This window comes from Amphibalanus amphitrite, unplaced genomic scaffold, assembly GCF_019059575.1.
Source record: "Amphibalanus amphitrite isolate SeventyFive unplaced genomic scaffold, NRLGWU_Aamphi_draft 001084F_arrow, whole genome shotgun sequence".
Taxonomy (NCBI): domain Eukaryota; kingdom Metazoa; phylum Arthropoda; class Thecostraca; order Balanomorpha; family Balanidae; genus Amphibalanus; species Amphibalanus amphitrite.
Genome location: NW_024882578.1, coordinates 195,640 through 214,243, shown reverse-complemented (window position 1 = coordinate 214,243; position 18,604 = coordinate 195,640). Strand labels below are relative to the sequence as shown.

Sequence of the window (18,604 nt, the reverse complement as noted above, 5' to 3'; positions counted from 1 at the left end):
TTTTGACCTATATCTTCTCACATAATAATATATCACTTCAGTGCTTAACCCTCAACGGACTTTTGGGCTTTCTGCATATACCCCGGCCGAGGGGGGGGGGGGGGCGATTACGATCCCTCTCCGTCTTTTCGCCCTTAATTGAGCTAGCGCATTGCGGATGAAACTGAGCGCGTGCATCGTATGAGATACAGCAGCTGGTGCCCGAGTTGAATGTCTCAGGTCAACCGATAAACTCTGAGGTCAGTATAAGTGCTCCAAGTCGCGGGATCGGTTTTTGGTAAACAGCTTCACCATAGTGGATACGGAGCCAAGGCAATGGCACCATCGAGTTTTGCATGCTCAGCGCGTCGAATAGTAGGTATACGCTTTGTTTTTGTTGAGGTCAATTTAAGGTGTTCATCTCAGGTCATGATCAGGGCAGAGCCACTCAGTACACGAAGCTGGCCCAAGGAGGTCATATCGCTTATTCGATTCGGTAGGTCCTCACAAGTCCTTTAGTGGCTTCCCGACTCGCTAGCTCAATTTGATCGGGACTTTTTTGGTGAAAAATCCTGTGACCTTAGTGACGTCATATATGTAATCATGAGGCCTGAGGCTGCGTGACCGACCTGACCTCAGGTGACTCTTAAGAAAAATACGAGATAACTACATACAAGTTGTGAGGCCTTTAGGAGATAGTAGGTACTATGTAGATCATATAAGCTTCATTACCCAGTGAAAGGTCCCCTGGCACGAAGGGTGTTGCGACGTCGCGACATTTTGGGACCTTACAGAGGTTCACTTCTGACGTCATTGGTCAACGGCCTGACCTTAACCTTCGCACTTGTAAGAGGGTGTCGAACAGACGCCCCACTCTTAGTTTTTCGCAAATATCTCGCGCAAAAAGCGGCTGTTCGCGACGAAACTTTCAGTACCCTCGAGTTAATCAATATTACGCCTACTCTTAAATTTGTATGACCCTGACCCAAAAGACCTTTGACTTGTGACCTGTTTTCCGAGACCATGTTTGGCCGGAATCGCGATTTAGCATATTTCAGCTCACATTACGGGCGCGTTTATTGTCTTTTTTGTGGCTTTAAGCGATCAAACATGTGAAAGGATGTTGATCCCATGGATTCTAGTGGGTGTCAAGGTCACGTGAAGGTCATTCAGGTCACTGACCTTTGATGACCTTTGTTCACTGCTTCGTTTTCTACATGTTTCTAGGGTAGATTTTTGAGTTGATTTCGCATTTAGAAACCGTTTGAACATTTACGAAGTAGTTTTGGTTCCCTCGTAACATGTGACCTGACCTGACCTGACCCGACCTGGACTAAATACACGAAAACATCATCTGTGATAAAAGTTAACTTGAAATTCGTGATCAGCACCCCTGCAAAATCTTATAACAGCCTCACTTTAAGAAGCTCTAAAAGGTCCCGATTTTCCCGACTTTTGAGTATAGGGGAGAGTGGGGTGGGTTGTATCAGTTTTTACTCCGAGACCCATAACCTCGTAACTATCCGTGATAAACTCATTATTTCCATACTATCTCCTTCCTTGATTCTTCTGCTTTTTTGTGCAAAGTAACTTTTCCGCTACCTCTACCAGTTTTTCTTCTACGGTGTGCCGAATAGAACAATGTTTTTGATACAACTTGCCCCATGGCTTGGGTGAGTTGTATCACATGGTGGGGTAATTTGTATCACTAGGTATTTCACGTTTCAGGGAGTGTGCTTGCTACTGGTTTTGAGCATAACAACAACATTAAATGGGGTTGATACAATGTATAGGTATGCTCAAAGGCTTCACTTTTATTAGATCAAACTTAGGTCAATGCAATCCGAACGAAACATCAACAGACTAGACGCAAAAGTGGCCCGTTAAGAGCAAAGAAGCCAACACATTGTGCCAAAATGGAACGAGCATTGACTAGCTACCTACAAACGCGAGCCAGGGCTTAGCTTTCGCGATCAAAAGCAACATACCCATACATACATGCATGTTACATTGTTACAACATACCCCACCCGGCTCTGATACAACATGTACCTCGCCGCCATCTTGGAAAAACATCCTCGTGCTCAAAAACAGCGGACAGCTGGAGAAATCCATTCTCACTCACGCAGCCTTAGAACCTACCCTCACCACCGCTACGGAGATCTTTCAAATTCGTGCACATCTAAATGTCCAAAACACACATTTTCCTGCAACTTATTTTTTTTAGAATGACAAAAAAACATAAAATCGGCTCTCACCTCGAGACGCGTCCACCCAGCCACACGACAGAACAGGGAAAGATGGCGCCCGGAAAACCTCGTCGGCTGGTCGTGTCACGAGCGCCATCAATTGGATAAGTTTCGCACAATTCGCCCTGATACAACTTGGACATGATACAACTCTCCCCGCTCTCCCCTATATTGAATTATCAACAAATGACCTAGGACCTTAAAATTGGGTATCAACGGCCTCCTCTCGTCACGGGCAACACGCTCTTTTTCTGCGAAACTCGATCAGGGGCTGAACGGCAAAGGGGTCCAACGGACCCCCTCCCCTTTACGCTATAGGTACGCTGGCAAAACACCAATATGAGCGAGGGTTAAAATACAGCTGCTGTCAAACAAATCGGCTGGAATCAAAGGTCAGGTTTGCAAAATTTCAGCTCTCGCAGCAAATAGTCATGTGGAGGCGGCACCCGTCTCCCCGCCCCCCTCTTCTCCTCAAACCTAACCTAACCTAACCTAACCTAACCTAACCTAACCTAACCTATCATACACATTACAAAGCATCATATCAGATGACGCACCCGAGCAGCCATATGCACTGAACAAAAGCTTACTACCCACCCTAGTCTATCGGCACCATAGCACATGGTCGAGACTGTCGTCAGCCACGGACGCGCACTCGACCAACCCTCCGAGCCCGTTGACTGCGGGTGACCTTGACATGTCAAGCCTGATCGGCCGCCGGCCGCTGTCGTGCGGTCGTTACACGCGGAGGGAAGGGAGACACAAAGCTCTACGTTATAGCTGACCTCTGACCTTTCCCCGTGCCCTGGTCACTGACCCCGCTCCATGTCGCTGGGCGGTGCCCGGTGGCATGGCGGTGGAAACTGGTTCTAGCCTCTACACATGCCACCATTCTAACGCTCCCCTCCCCACGCTACTACGCGGCGTGGAGTACGCTCGTGCGTAACTGGGCGGGGCAAGGGGTCACGCAATACAGGGGCGGAACTGGTTGCCCTCCCGCTCGCCGAGCGACCAACGACTAATACCCTGGAGAACCGTACAATGCGAACCAATGTGGCGTAATGCAGTGAATTAACATGAAATCCGAGAAGAAGCGTAGTGCAGTAGATTAGATCTTTGCATTTTTACAAAAAATGACGCAGGCGAGACATTGGAGGGAATATAAGTCACGTGATTATTGTGTAATTCTCCATCTTTAAATGTCTTGGAGATCGGAATTATCACGTGACAATTTCAAGAGCCTTGATCGAATCCCCCCATACGCCCATGCGCCCTCTGTTTTCAGCCTTCGCTTGCATGCTTGCTTGCATGTATCAATGTATATTGGTAATTGTATGTGCTTGTATGGATATATAACCAATATAATAATGTAATGTGATTTTTTGTCATTTACAGTACAACAAAATAGATTTTGCTTGTAAGCAGTTAGCGCATTGAAGGATAGAAGGTAAGTTGATATTTGATTGTCTTTGATCCAGTGTAGGTATCTACTTGAACAGTAAACTTACGTAATTTCGCTCGTAATTCTGAATATGAACCTGCTTAATAATAATGTGCACACCTTTAAACCTATTATATGATTTCGTGCCAAATTGTTTACTCAATTGTATAGGCTCTACATTAGACATTTATTGCCTATATTATATTGTTTCACATTTTATGTAGGCAACAATGATTCTTTTCGTAATAAGATGGAATAGTAACTCTTTTTTCATAAATAAAAGAAGCTAAGAAATGAAACAACAAAATACTTTTGATGCTGGAACCTCTTCAGTGATTTTTTTTTTTTTGCTTTCTTAAGCTATGAGCAAAAGGCTACCTATTATTCCATCTTATTGCAATTATAATTGTAATCATGCTAAATAAATGTTTCAAACCATACAGCCTACCAGCAATGCTTTTCCTTTGATTACTTACCTAGGTCAGGTCAGGGTAGTACTGCACTGCATTGAACAAAATTAGTCTGGCTATTTATTACATACTTGCAATGCTTATAATAATCTGTTTGTATGAGTCCAACAATTTTGACTGTTTGCTGACACCCTGGACAAAAATTATTCAACTTATTTGATCTCTGTCCTCAGCATGCCGTTACATTTTTATAGGCATGATCATTGCTGCTGTTTTATAAATTTTATTCCACAGACCATGTCAATTTGATGTTTAGCTAGACCTAAGCCAGAGCTAGAAACTAAGCTTCACATAACTTACTGGGCTGCATAGTTGCCAGTGCCCTATGATTTTTTTTTTTTGTGCAGTTTACTTGCATCAAATTATGGTGTAGGATTTAAATCTTTATGCTAGGAAGCTGGAAGGTAGATCTTAGATGTTAGTTACTTGATAGGCTAGTAGGCTGCCATCAAATCTTGTGTATTGACAAATAGTACATTAAGTCATTATGATGTTTGCTGTGCAAACCCATGCAATATAAATCATATTGTTTTTTTTCAGAGCACAACATAACACCATGGGTAAAGCTCGCCGCGCCCGTCAGAAGCTGCACTTGCCGGCGTCCGGCGTGCCGCGCCGCCCGGAGCCCGATGCCGAGGCGGTGCCTGAGGCTGTTCCGGTGGCCGCCCCGCCGCCCCCGAGCGGCGCCAGTCCGTTCGCCGGTCTGCAGATTCCTCCGGAGGCGCTGCGCCAGAGGCTGCCCGACTTTGACGCGCGCTCGGTGCGCAGCGAGACGGCACGCTCCGTGCGCAGCACAAAGTCCACCGTGCGCGGACAGGCGGCCATGAAGAAAAAGGACAAACGGAAAGTGCGCCGCGAGGCCTTCATGCAGAGTAAGGATAGATATCGTCCTCTGTTAGCTGGCTTCGTTGCTACATGTGTCCCACACTGTCGCTATGTAGATCAGTTGAAACCAAAGCTAAGCAAATGCTGCTTCCGGTAATCACGCCTTGATACGGATAGCACTTCATTAGAAATACTGTAACGGCCGGCAAACTGATCGCCAAACTGTACTCCATAATTTCGCTACTGCCCAAAACAGCAAAAGTTTACTGCTAAAAGTTGTTCTCCTGTCAGCCTGCAGTGTTTAGCTGAGCCACTAACAGCAAAACTCCTCTAAACCCCATCACCAAGCGGAGCTCCCTCTAACTCGCTGCACCGCCCGGCAGAGTTGGACTCAGTGATGGAGTCTCTGCGCAGCGCGCGCGCGGCCAAGCGGCGCCGCGCCACGGCCGTGGTGGGGGACATGCGGCCACTCGCCGACGCGCTGCCCGACCCGGTGCTACTGGAGAAGGAGCGAGCAGCCAAAAAGGCAGCCGCCCAGCAGCGCCGGCAGCCCAGCCAGAAGCGGCGCGGCATGCCCAAACAGAAGGCCCTCCACAAACAATAGTAAGTGGACGGCCTTGGAACGGATGGGAGCTGGTTAGACGGGCATAACGCTGATATACCTGTGTGTCTCTGTTTCAGATGTGTGCCCAGCATTCAATACATTAATACATGATTGAAATGTGCAACTTGCCTATCTATGCTGGGCACACATCTTCAGCCGCGTTGTCGCTCCCGCCGACGCCGACGACAGAAATTGCACGCCAACTTGCCTATCTACTGGTGCGTGAATTATTTGGCGTTTTAGGTGGCATCTTATGGTTAATTATCCATGAGTGATATATTGTAACCTGTGGGTGTTAATTTCTTGCTCTTTTGCTAGATCAAATAGACGTGTGAAATGGTTTCCTTTTAGACTATACATTTTCATCTCCAACCAAATCAACTATACCTATATGAATAAAAATATGCAACTAATGACATCAATCAGTAACAGTTTCCAGACCACTGATAGCATCTCTTGCACCATGTCACCTGTATGAATCCATCTGCGACCTCTGTCTGCATACCTAATCCACGGTCTGCCTCTTCGCAGCCTGTCGGACATCGCCCAGTTTCAGCGGGTACTGGAGCACCCCATCTACCAGGAGGACCCCGAGGGCATTGTCTCGGAGCACGTGCAGCAGTGGGTGCTCAAGGACGCAGAGGGTATGGAGGTGTAGCGGCTGTGGTGTGATACAGTGCGCTCCAACTGTGTACCGACTCATGCATGCGTGGCGAGATGCGCTTTGTGTCGAGGCGTCGCAGTGTGGACACGGGTTGGGAGGACTGTTACGTGTTTTGGTGAGTGTGGAAGACGTTTCACCAGGCCCATCAGGATGAGCCGGAGTTTCTTATTTGTGTTGTCTCGGTGCAACAGTGTTGGGACATATCGTTCCAGCCGTAATTGATAACATTTCGGATGCTCGAGTTATACCCAGCGGCCCAGTTCATCGGCCTCAGTGGGTTTATGAGTGGAACAAGCAGTACCTGTGTATCAGCCAGGCTAGTAAGCTGACCCGGGGTTAGCGTCCCTTGCCTCTGAATGTTACCAGCCATGTGATGAGCACCAACCAGGCTCTCTGGCCATCATTAGGGTTGGGTGGAGCTAATAGCGGAACGTGTTCCTTGGGATGTGCTACAACGTGGTAATCCTGAACATGCAGTTTGCATTGCCTGATTTATGTTGTCAAAGCTGAATGACTAAGAGGGACGCCGTACGCCTTTTTTTTTACCCCGGGGCGGGGCAGATGGGTGCTGTGCTGGATAAACGGATTCCGAACCTTTTTGCGACCCAAGGAAGGACGCGGGTCTCTAGGGATTGCCTCAGTGGGATGCTGCTGGGGTGCGGGTCTGCACCACGTCCGTTTACTTTTGAAGAGGTGTCGTAAAATACAACTGGTTCATGTGACATTCATATCGTTTATGGCCAATCATCTCATCATTCGAGTGTGGCAGACGTGGCCTGGGTAGGACCTGCAATGGCAGGGCTTTCCAGACCCCGCCAGGCGCAGCCAGTGTTTGCCTCCAGGCCACCCGACTTGCCAGTGACGCGCCCCTCACCAACACAAAGCCCAGCGGCGTTCGTCTCAGGTGTTTTGTACGCACGGTTTGTGCTATATTACAAACTGATATACAGAACCGAACTATGATACACAAACGCTCGGAGGAGTAGCCTTAGCTAGCCACACATGACGAATACGCCACAGTCACGAACATGAAACCGCCTGGTCCCCAGTGGTCATATGTCGGCGGCGGCGGCGGAGCGCCCCAGTAAAAACGGCGCCCGCCGGGGGAGGGCGCCACCACGCCCGGCCCGTCGAGCGGCGCGACATCACATCAGGGGGCGAAAAACTCGACTCTGGCGCTGAGCTGGCCAGCAAATAAATATGGAATGCATGGCGGCGGCCGGCAGAGATCAGCTGCGGCCAGCGAGCGCGAGCGGTGAAGACAGCGATCATCTTCCTGAGATAAGCTGCGCTGTGTTAATGGGCTAAAATCGCTCGGCGGCGCCACTGGGGCGGCGACGCACACTCGTGAGAAAATGCAGATAAAACGTTAGCAGCCAGCGAGATTGCACATACGACTGGGCCGCGGTCGATGGCGGGCGCGGGCCGTGGCCGCACTCCGAGCACGCCCGTCGGCCGGCGTAGCGCCGCGGACACGGCAACACCGTAATGGACGCGCGCGAGAACCAGCCGGTCACCGGGCCCGGCAGCACACCGGCGCGGCGTCTCCGACACGGCTGCGGCGGCAGTAGCGGTGGCGGCGGCGGCACGGCGGCTGAGCTCGGCAGTCGTCCGGCCGGCCTAGGTCTGGATGGCCTGGTGCAGCTCGGTGTGGATTCCCTGCAGCTCGGCGATCTTATCCCCGAGCTGCATGTTGAGCGTGTCGAGCACCTTGTGCTGCGACTCCTGCGCCGAGAGCGCCATCTCCAGCTGGTCCTGCAGCCGGGACAGCTGGCCGCGCAGCTGCTCGTTCTCCTGCTCCATAGCCTGGCGACAGACAGGGACGGACAGAGGTCAGACGCTGACGTATGTAGATGCCACCTTAGGGTCACTTACTGCAACACAGGCGTTAATAACGAACATCCCAAATTACGTTAAAAAATCTCATATCCAGTCGAGTTCTCTAAGCAAGGTGCAAGATGTGGCGTAGGTAGTTCACATTCGATGATGAACGTGTGAGACCTATCTATTATTATATTCCTACCAACTGTGCACGCTTCTATCTACCAGAGACCCGGCTGCCGGTGTCGAGCTGCCTACCGACCCACCTTCATGCTCTCCTCCTGTGCCTTGGCGGCGGCCGGGTCCGGCTGGCCGGCCGCCAGCTTCCGGTTCTCCTCGTCCTTCCGTTTGCCCTCTGCTTCCAGTTTGTCCGCGCGCAGACGCAGCTGGTGCAGCTCGCGGGAGAGGTCGGCCGTGTCGCCTCCGCGCCCGGCCTCCAGCTCCAGGACCCGGCTGCGCAGCCGACCGTTCTCCTCCTGTGGGATGGTGAGCGGCGTGAGGCGGGGTGGAGAGTCAACGAGAGGGAACGGGGAGCCACCCGTGGCCAAGATTCAGTAAGAAATGCACCAGCTGGGATGGCGAGTCGCTACGGAACGGCACGCGTCACGCAATACAGAGAAACATCGTGCTGCGTAACATCAACCCCGCAGCAACGGTTCACTGGAGTGCTACTTATTCACATAGTTGCAGCAATGGGGAGTAGGCATTTCGTCGTGAACGGTATGAGGACGGTAGAGGAATGGCGTATCGAGATTGTAATGCATCTTCACGAGACTAAGCTCGCATGGTGGGCGTAGTAAGCCCTACTGGGGGTGAACTAACTGTATGCAGAGCATCCGAACTACAGAAATCCCGTCAGTGTCGAACTGAGTCACGTCTGGTTGCTATGTTTCTGTTTTGTATCTGTGTTTGTGTTTGTGTCAATGTCGATGTCTAACAGGGTCAGTTCCGGCGTCTGTGCGCCTTACAACAGCCTACAGTCCAGACTGTCCCGTACCTTATAGCTCTGGAGCTGCAGTTTCCACTCCTCTACGTTGGCTGTGCTCTCCTGCAGGGCGGCCGTCAGCCGGGCGTTGTTGGTCTTCAAAGTCGTCAGCTCTACCTCCCACTTTTTGGCGTTGGCAGAGCTGAAACAAGGACAAAACACACTGAATATAGAACGCCAAGTGAAAGACCACTCATCTACCTTCACGGGCTCGTCAGATACAGTTAGAAAGGCAGCGCAGCAGCTTGAAGATATGATGATCATGATTTAGGTTTTAAGGAGCCCCGACTGCGATGGTCACCGGCGCCCATGCTTGAAAAGATGGGCGATGAAGCTAAATCAACGCGAAGGGCAAGCTGAGCAGACCAAACCGATCACGACTTCCAGTGACATTGGTCAGGTAAGAGCACTGGGTGTCCCGCTCCGACCACCGCAGTTGTCGGAGAGTGGTCGGAGCGGCTGGCGCCATTCATCAGCGTGGTCCGGGCAGCGGCGGCCGGCCCGCTATCCGGCGTGTAATTTCCGCCGGCGCCAGGGGGGAGGGGGAGGGAGCAGCGCCAGAGACGGTCCCACATACTGTCTGAACAGGGCCGAGTGTGTGGGTGGGTACTGCATGGATACTGGTCGCGGCTGTTAGAACAGAGGAGACGACGGCACACAGAACGCCAGCCCGGGTTGACCACGCGATATATCTTCAGGTCCTTTTACTCTTGCTGCTGTTTTTCCAGCATCGGACACAGCCTCCAAATGTCCAACTGACCTATGAATGGAACTGACCTTGTACGTCAGTTCCGTTCTAAGCTCTTTAAACAGGCCCTCGCCGGCCGTTGCTCGCGCTGCGGCGCTGCTCTAGACGACGAGAACCAGACATCAGTGGCCTCCCCGGTCATCAGACCACCCCTGCGCCCCTCGTATACTACACGTGTCGCTTGTCATCAGCGGCAGACACCGCAGCCGGACGCCCCCAATGACGCCCCCAATGGCGCACCAACGAGGATCCGATGGAACCGATGCCTCGGGAGGGTGTCCTAAAATTTCGATCAGTGGTGTTCTAAAACTTAGATCAGTGGTGTTCTGAAATTTAGATTTAGTTGGGTACTCGTAATTTCTATCTGACGAGGCAAACCAAACTATAAAATGAATAATATGAATTAATATAAAATGAATATAATTAATAAAATGAAATATAGCTATAAAATGAACGTCAGTATTTGAACAAACCGCGCAACAAAAGTTTTGCAAGGTAGTTGGCCTGCAAATACAAAAAAAAATCATAAGGCACCCATGATAGGAACCATAGTGTCTTTCTCTGATTTCGCCCTGATATAAAAACATCATACGTGTAAAATAGTGACTGACTCGAGACCCAATGAAGCCACCGGCACTGCATCGCTCCAGCTCTCCGGCAACTGAACCACCGGGGAGTCAGCCCGGAGCCGGACGACAGATGAGCGGGCAGGGAACACGCCAACAGCGGACACGTGCCAGTGACATGGAACCTCACAAACTTCTTCACCAAAGTTCAAAGCTCTTCCTCTCGCACGTGAGCCTGCCGCAACGAAATAGAAAGCCAGTTTTAGAAATGACCTGTTAAAGTTTCTACGAGTTTATACCATAATGCTGTTTGGGGAAAATTTCCATCTACAGTCCAGAAAAGGCAAAACATCCGTACAATAAAATGCATCCCGCTAATGAAATTTTCGCACGACAGTAAACTGACTGAATACGAACTTTATGACGAAACTACACCATTTTCAATTATTCATTCAGTCAACGCGATTCGTTTCACGAGCGGCTGCATTCCGTTCCCGTATGCTGATTGGCTGTCAGCGGCCGGCGCTTTGTGCCGACAGCTGTGATTGGCTATTGCGGGCCGGCGAGTCGCGGCTGAACCAGCCGGGATAACAGACGGGATAGCACGGCTGAACCAGCCGGCACAGTAGGGTTGAACCAGCCTGGATAGGACAACTCAACCAGAAGGGAAAGCGCGGCTGAACCAGCCGGCATTGTGCGGCTATGCGTCGCTATAGCCAGCCCATAGGACCACAGCCGGGCTCAGCACTGTTGTCTGGACGAATGGGTACAACACGACACGGCACGACATTATCGATGCGCCGCAATACATAGCATTGTACGGTACGTTGCAGTACGGTACGGCACACTACAAAACGTGCCGTGCAGTACGGTACAGTATCACTATACGCACCTCTGTGCCAGCGCCAGTTTGAGTCTGTCGTTCTCGTATTTGAGCTGCGCCTCGCTGGAGGATGCTGCCGGTGACGGTCCGACGGCGGCTGCCGCCGGCGACGCGCCGCCCTTCAGCTCGTGCTTGGGGCTCTCCGACGGCTGCTGTTGACACCGGGTCACCACGGAGGTCAGGGGTCATCGCGGGGTAGCCACGGGGTCACGGAGCGGGTATGACAGGTCATCATCTCGTCACAGGGACCGGGCAAGGTGCGTCAGATCACTATGGGGTTCCAGAGGGCAGGGTACGACGGCACATAGGGTAGGGTATCGCCGGATCGAGCACGGTGATGCACAACTTAGCTCATGATATTGGACGATCATATCCCGTGCCTGGTTACCGAACAACTGACAAAAGTCTAACCCAATTTCGATCGGGGTCTACGAACTACATCGTTACTAAGTAACCAGAATATGACCGAAGTTATCAAGCTGACGGGGCCACAAGTGTTTAGCGTATTTAGCACAGACCAAGTTGACAAAATCATTTAATAAAACAGACCCTTACCAAAATACTCCTCAAAAACGTGATTTTTTGGACGAGCCAATATAACATATGGAGTGCATGCCCGTTAGTACAAAACACGAAGATTCATGCTCCAACGACATGACAGGGTACAGGTCAAGAGGTAACAAGAAAAGAGAAACTGTCGAGCCCGTTGAAAAACCGTACAGGCTCAGCTGCAAGCGCCACTATACAACTCCGAAATGTGACGATGCCGGGATGCATATTGCAGTCTGCAGAAGCCCGTCAGCGTTCGTCCACCCATCCGCACACACACACATACGGGGCCGACAGCGGGGGGCCGGCCTCGACACCAGGTCCCAAAGCAGATGGTACAGGGAGGGAGCTGGCCGCGGATACGGACCACGCGGCCCGCCCGGCGCGGTCACCGGTCCGGAGCCGGCCCCGGGGGCAGAGTCCGCCGTCCGATCCACACAGAGAGGGGTACAGAGCGCCGACTACCCCAGCATGCGCCCGACAGCCACCAGCCGGCACCTGCTGAAGAGAAGTGCCCCGGCCGCCGCCGACCCGCGGGAGGGGAGGAAGGGGGTGTCTGGGGACGGGGCGGGCCTCGGTGGGGAAAATCGGGGACGCAGAGGAGCTGATGGGAAGTGGCAGTCGATCAGGAGAATGCGAGTGTACCGAAACATACAACCAAGGCGGCAATAGACGGGGGAGATGGAACATGCAGCGGACGGAAAGAACATAAGGACCAAAAAGCAGACAAAGAAGACACAAGAGAAACGTAAATGCACCGCAGGAGTAACCGACATAAGAAGCATACCAAGTATTGGCGGAAGTGTATAAAACAAACAGCTGCAGTGGACGAAGCAGAGAGGGATCTGACGCGGTGTCGGAGGCAGAGGGGGGTAGAGGGTGGGGGTCGGCGGCCGGCCCGTCGGGCGGTTACCTGCTGCAGTCCCGACAGGCTGTGGCTGCGCTGGTGCAGCGCGCCCGCCTGCTTGGGGTCCAGCTCACCGGCCGGCGGCGGCGGCAGGTACGAGTCCACCTAGAGGGCAGTGTCGGTTAGTGGAGACCGCCGCCGGCCACCGCGCGCCGCCGCCGCTCCGACCGCGAGCACACACAGACACACACGGCGGAGCCCCGTCCGTGAGCGCACAGCACGCCGCTACTCGCGTCTACCTTACCTCCCACTGAGCACACCTGCTCGACACACTAACCCGACGGCTACCCACCAACCCTCCCACCCAGCCCAGCACGGCGGACGGCCCCGGTCCCCGCACCTGGTCCATTTTGACGGCGCGCGCGATCACTGGTGACGCGTTGGTGCTGGTGGTCGGCGTCGAGCTGGTGCCGTTGGGCGCCGAGCCGGCCGGCGCGTGCCGTGTCGCCTCCTTGATCTCCTGGAACTTCTCGATGAACTGGAACACGGGATGGACGTGACGACCAGGTCAGGTTCGGATCAGACTAGAGGACACGTTCAGCGACAGCGGGTCCTACTCCCATGGCCACCCACTTAACTGCCAAATCAGCGTCCAATGTCAAGACGTCAGCACCTCTACATGCCACCAATGGCCGTCTCCTGATCGCATATAGGCGTACAAGCTATATCCAACGTGAAACCACTCAGCTAAAGAATATACATTCTTGGACGATACCGCGAAAACGAAATATTTCTATCGAGAGTTTTCAAAGGATTTCATGCACGAGGCCTTGGCCGAGTGCATGGAATTCTTTGAAAACTCGAGATAGAAATATTTCGTCGCGGTAGAGTCCTAGATATTTTTTCCTGTATGTTTCTTAATATCGTTCGTTATTTGCTTAAAAAAGGTCAAAATATGCATAAATAAAATACAGTAACATTAACTACACGTTAAATACTGAAATACTGGCAGTTCTAATTGCTCAACAGTTCAGCAAAGCTTACAAATTTTCTTTAAAACAGAAGCCCTCGATGAAATCAAGCTATCCAAGAAAACCATCCAAGAAAACGTCTCGCGCAAAGTTTCTTGGGTGGCTGGATTGCATTGCAAGACTGCATCAAACACTTGCATCAAACATACAGGAACAAATCTTGCCTAATAGCAAGGCCTCTTTCAAACAAAGTCACGCAATACATCAGTCGAACTACTTGTATGGCATGTTGATGCCGCATTTGACTTTGTTTTGATCTTACAACAGATCGGTCGCTACGGTAAAACTGTTAAATAATTCACAATCATATCAAGTTCTTATCCCTTCATCTTATCTGCTCCAATTAAAGTAGGACACAGACAAGTCAACAACCAGAACGGAAGCGCCTGTGGGCCTGCGCACTAACCTTGTTGAGCTCAGCCTCTGTGCCGAAGCCGAGGCCGTAGACGGTGTTGGCGCGTACGTCGGACCACTGGCCGAACTTTTGCGACGTCTTGGTGAAGGTCATGTTGGGGGTGATGGTGGAGTTGATGACGGCCTGGAGAGACACCAATGGGAAGCGTCACAAAACGTGCCATGGGGATAGAACATGAGATACAGCCTGGTGAAACACAGTTGTAGCATTTATATGGCAGATAGATAGCAACTATCAACAATCGTGGACAGCAGCAATACGAGCGATTATAGTGATATACGCGATAAATGAGCACAGCTCTAATCCCAGGGAAAGGTGGATAGCTACCTCTGACGGGAGGCAGTCATTTGTCGAAAGGGACCGACGCACTTGAAGGACGAGCGCTCGTCCCCCCCCTCGTCCCCCCTAAAGCGCGTTGCGCGTGACGGAGGCCCGTCTCACGCCGTTCAGCGGACACAGTGCGAGCCGCTGCAAAATTCACCGCTCTGCAGTGGCCTGTCGGAATCAGCGCGGCCGCGGAACGGCGGCGAGCCGGCGGTTCCGGCGCCCGGCAGTCGGTCTCCAGACACGGATGGAGTGGGGTCACGCGATAGCCGCGGTACGGAGCCCCGGAGCCCCCACCCCCTCCCCCTTCCCGAGGAGCCAACTGACCACCTCTAGAGGCAGTGGCGACTGTATGAAGTGGACCTCTACCTTTCCACCACCGACTGGCGGTGGTCCACGTTACAAATCGGGCAAAGAGTTCACACCAGATACACGGCTTCATAAGTGTTACACAGACTTGCATCAGCCGGGCCGGAATTCCAACTCTTCCGTGAAACATTAATTAGCGTTCCCGGTGACGCGCCGACTAGCGTGTCGACCGCAGTCACCGGTGAACCGACACCGCGGATCCGGAGATCGGTGACCCTACACGGTGACCCGGCGACCCGCCGAGCGGCAGGTCACGGAGGGTCTATCAGAGCGGTCGGGTCGGACGTTTCACCTCCGTTCCGACAGCTCGGAGGTATTCCAGCGCCGGCCGTGAGAGTCGGAACGGTGCAGCCGGCGCCGGCAGAGGGAGGCCGCGGCAAGTCAAAGGTCGACCTCCCGCGCCCGCAGACAGGCTGAGGTCGACCCAGCGACCCGGCACTGCACTGCTGTGGAGTTGTGGTTGAGTCGGGTCGGCCATCTCCCTTCACATGCTGCACCGTTGCTTGACCACATCCATGCAGCGCGCACCCTCGGGTGGTCCCGTGTCAGTCGGCAGCACCCACAAACCACCGGTTGGACATATAGTGAGAGACTTGTGCCGTGTTAGCGCCACAGACAGTCGACCGCCCAGACAGCGCACCACCCAGGCAATGACTGCTGTTCGCTACAGACAGCACACTCATCAGTAGTGATTGCTGTTCACCCACGACAGCACACGATCCAGTCCTGACTGCTGTCCACCACCCAGCACTGACTGCTGTCCACCACCCAGCGGTGGCATGCTGTCCACCAACCAGCAGTGGCATGTTGTCCACCACAGACAGAGAGTCCGTCACCCAGCAGCGTCGTACTGTACACCACAGATAGTACGACACCCAGCCTTGGCCCGCGCCGTCCACCACAGCCAGCGCGGGGACCCGGGCACGCATCGATCGGCCGAGCCATCCGTCAAGGGCGACATCGGGCGGTTTTCTTCTCTGGTGACCCCGGCGGGCACGGCGCTGGCGGCGTTCGGGTCGGTGACTCTACCCCAGAGGAGCCCGCCAAGGCCGGACTGTTTGGGACGGATCGCCAGCATCCGGCAGACGGTGACAGAGCGGAACAGAGACGGGACGATAAGCGACCAAACAGGGTGACATTGGCCCAGATGAGGCCTAGGGGTCTTAAACTACTGAACAAACCAAAGGAGCACAAGGACAAAGTCGATTCATAGACGTAGGTAAAGACACTTGGCGATACATTATATTTCGTGAGATAAAAACGCGTAAGAAATGCACAAATGTATAATGAAAGGTCTAACAAGTAACTTGTTTAAAAATCAAATGATAAACACAAAAAATCTGCCTTATTTTGAGTATCTCAATCAATTTCACGAAGCTGAAACTCTCACCATGTAACTTCATGCGCTTCACAAAGATGATTACTACCCGTCGTACCTTTGTGCCTTCCACGGAGATTACAACTGCCGTCGTACTTTTGGCCCTCCACGGTTATGATGCCCGCCCGTCGTACCTTTGTGCCCTCCACGGAGATGATACGGTGCAGGTTGCGCGTCGAGTCGTAAAAGAACGACACGGAGACCGCCGAGGCCGACGCCGGGATCCATGACCGCTTCGTCTTGGGGTCTATGTGAAACACGTGCGCCTTACAGGAGAAGATGGGTTGCTCCCTGCAATCAGACAATGAGATGAGGTCAGACTCCGGTCGGGGTCGGGTTGGCCGGCAGCGGCATGCGTCATATCACGCCGTTATAAATAGTGCAGCGCGCGCGGCGCGCAGCCCCTCGGTGCCCCGGGGGCAGCCGAGGCACGCGCACAGAGTCGGGAATCGATCGACGGATGGCGAGCGGCGACCACCACGAGATGACGGCTGCCGGGCGGGGCGGGCAGAGGAGGGGGAGGGGGATGCCGCCGTCGGTCGACGGGTCGATTCCGTCAATACCACGCTGACGACAGGCGAGTGCCGACATCTCCCGTGTGTGGCCGCCACGCCCGGCTGATCGGTCACCGGGACACGGGCTGAATGGCCCTTACCGCAAGCGGCGAGGGAGCCAAGATTAGCAGATCAGTGGGCCGACAGAGGTGGGAGAGACGCCACGCACACACGGCAGATAAGAACCGTGGCGGGATTATCAACGTGTGCGACTAGAGGTGGTGGGGTAAACCAGAGCCATCAACGTGCTAATGAGAGGAGTTAAGGGCGCATTTTGGTCGTATCGATGAATGTAGTGGCCAGTGGGCTGGACCGAGCTTGTCACAAACAGACTCGTGTCCGGGTCAGAGTCAAACTCTCGAAATTGGGTAATTATGCGGCAGATTTATCATCAAGTTGACAACGGAAAAAAGGTCGGACAGCCGACAGGAAAAAACGGCAGAGTTGCTTGGATTGATAAAACGGAACCAGTCCCGACATCTTAGTACAGATTGATAAAACGGAACCAGTCCCGACATCTTAGTACAGTGTATTTGATGTAGCTAAGGTAACCGAGATACTAAGTGCGATAGCCGATAGTAACACAAAAGCGAAATGCTTCATAAGAAACCGCAAGCAATTACACGAAAACAACTGACAAGGGCGTACACTTTGTCACAGCCATGAACCAAACGGTATCAAGATTGGTCGACGAAATGTAATCCACATTCCTAGGTAGGTAAGATCTCATTCCTCATTGCTTGCGTTCGAAGTAGCTTCGAAGTAGCTCTTATCACAGTTGCCATGTCACCATCCTTCATTTGCCTCAGTGTCTATCGAGAAATATTCTCAGAAGTCAGAGCTTCCTCTTTTCAGCAATGCACCCGGCGCAATTGGCATTAGGCAGAAACCGTTGGAAAAATAGGCACTTTCCCAACGGCCGACTCCCCTGATATCGCTGTCGCTAGATGTCACTAGTGGAAAACGCCTGATGGGATGCTGTGCCGCACAGCTCCGCCTCCAGCCCAGCCACCCATTAGGCGCTGTTTGGCTGGCCTGAGAAGAGGACTTAGAAAGCTGACGAAGTGGAATCAAAGAAACTAATGTTCAGTCAATATTTGGAGATCGAGTTCAATCCCGTGAAATCGGGTACAATTTCACGACAGAGTAAGCTCGAGATCTTGGCTTTCATATCTAAACACGACTGCATTTACCGTTCTAAGGCAGCTGTTCGGGTGACATCAGCTCGCGGCACGCCTGCGCCATAGAGCTCGGTAGTATATTATTGGCGATTTTGCGGCCAGTTGCCCAGCATGTAAATGCTGTACGAGCCAGCGCCCATCAGTGGGGTCGTTTGCATACACCACGAGCCCATGGCCGGGCCGTCAGTGCCACATTCGTCAGCGGCCCAATATAGCTGCTCATATGTGTCGACAGCGGCGGCCGCAGAGGCTGGCTGCCGTCGGGGCCATGGCAGTCCAGACGGCACGGCGCCCCGGACCTCTCAGCCGGCCGGCAGAAGGCCACTGCTGTGTCACTTCTGGGCTTCTGGCAACGACAGACAGCGTACACGGTGGGACAGGACTGTACCGCACACCAGTGCCGGCCGCCGCCCTCCCGACACTTTTCCCCACTCCCGACCCTCCCGGAACTCCCGAGCCTACCAAGAAGCCCGTCCGCGGCACGTCAGTCCCCGCTCCGCCGTCCGCGGACCACCACACCCCTCTATCGGGTGCCGGCGCCACGCCGTGCCGAACGGTCTGACGCGCTCCGCTCATCCCGCCGCCCGACATGACGTCAGTGGCTCACATGATAAACCGGGACCGCCCGCCGCCGCCGCCGACTCGCCCCTTATGAATCGATGCCAGCTTAAAGTCGGCGTCGACGCGCGGCTCCGGCTGCCGACTCCGACGCAGCGACCGGC

The 18,604-nt window shown here is 53.1% G+C and overlaps 2 protein-coding genes across 7 annotated transcripts in view; one reads left to right on the top strand and one right to left on the bottom strand.

Moving 5' to 3' along the window:
- The first annotated feature begins 3,474 nt into the window (after positions 1-3,474).
- LOC122369917 (protein FAM207A-like) lies at positions 3,475-6,955 on the top strand. 3 transcript variants are annotated; one of them, XM_043345071.1, is made up of 4 exons: positions 3,475-3,674; positions 4,679-5,010; positions 5,347-5,566; positions 6,099-6,955. In XM_043345071.1, exons 2-4 carry the CDS (start codon positions 4,695-4,697, stop codon positions 6,223-6,225), a joined length of 663 nt encoding a protein of 220 aa, XP_043201006.1. In that variant the 5' UTR covers positions 3,475-3,674; positions 4,679-4,694; the 3' UTR covers positions 6,226-6,955. The 3 variants fall into 3 exon arrangements, 2 of the variants coding, with proteins under 2 accessions (XP_043201006.1, XP_043201007.1); XR_006254496.1 differs by having other exon boundaries at positions 3,501-3,674; positions 5,347-5,785; XM_043345072.1 differs by lacking the exon at positions 3,475-3,674 and adding an exon at positions 3,724-3,735.
- A 166-nt stretch (positions 6,956-7,121) lies between these two features.
- Positions 7,122-18,604, bottom strand: part of LOC122369916 (homer protein homolog 2-like) — a 35,483-nt gene continuing 24,000 nt past the window's right edge. For 2 of the 4 annotated variants that reach the window (XM_043345068.1, XM_043345067.1), the window contains exons 2-9: positions 16,282-16,438; positions 14,068-14,199; positions 13,031-13,168; positions 12,697-12,795; positions 11,244-11,386; positions 9,050-9,179; positions 8,319-8,528; positions 7,122-8,037 (exon numbers count right to left, since the gene is read on the bottom strand). In XM_043345068.1, coding sequence (XP_043201003.1) covers positions 7,852-8,037; positions 8,319-8,528; positions 9,050-9,179; positions 11,244-11,386; positions 12,697-12,795; positions 13,031-13,168; positions 14,068-14,199; positions 16,282-16,438 — 1,195 coding nt within the window. In that variant the 3' untranslated portion in view covers positions 7,122-7,851. The remainder of the gene's footprint in view (positions 8,038-8,318; positions 8,529-9,049; positions 9,180-11,243; positions 11,387-12,696; positions 12,796-13,030; positions 13,169-14,067; positions 14,200-16,281; positions 16,439-18,604) is intronic. The other 2 variants (XM_043345070.1, XM_043345069.1) reach the window with 1 other exon arrangement.

What these genes read in the sequence shown, in the direction of transcription:
- LOC122369917 (XM_043345071.1), top strand. Translation starts at nt 4,695, where the DNA reads ATGGGTAAAGCTCGCCGCGCCCGTCAGAAGCTGCACTTGCCGGCGTCC. An exon ending in CCGCGAGGCCTTCATGCAGA is followed by an intron (nt 5,011 to 5,346) that starts GTAAGGATAGAT and finishes ACCGCCCGGCAG; the next exon opens with AGTTGGACTCAGTGATGGAG. An exon ending in AAGGCCCTCCACAAACAATA is followed by an intron (nt 5,567 to 6,098) that starts GTAAGTGGACGG and finishes GCCTCTTCGCAG; the next exon opens with CCTGTCGGACATCGCCCAGT.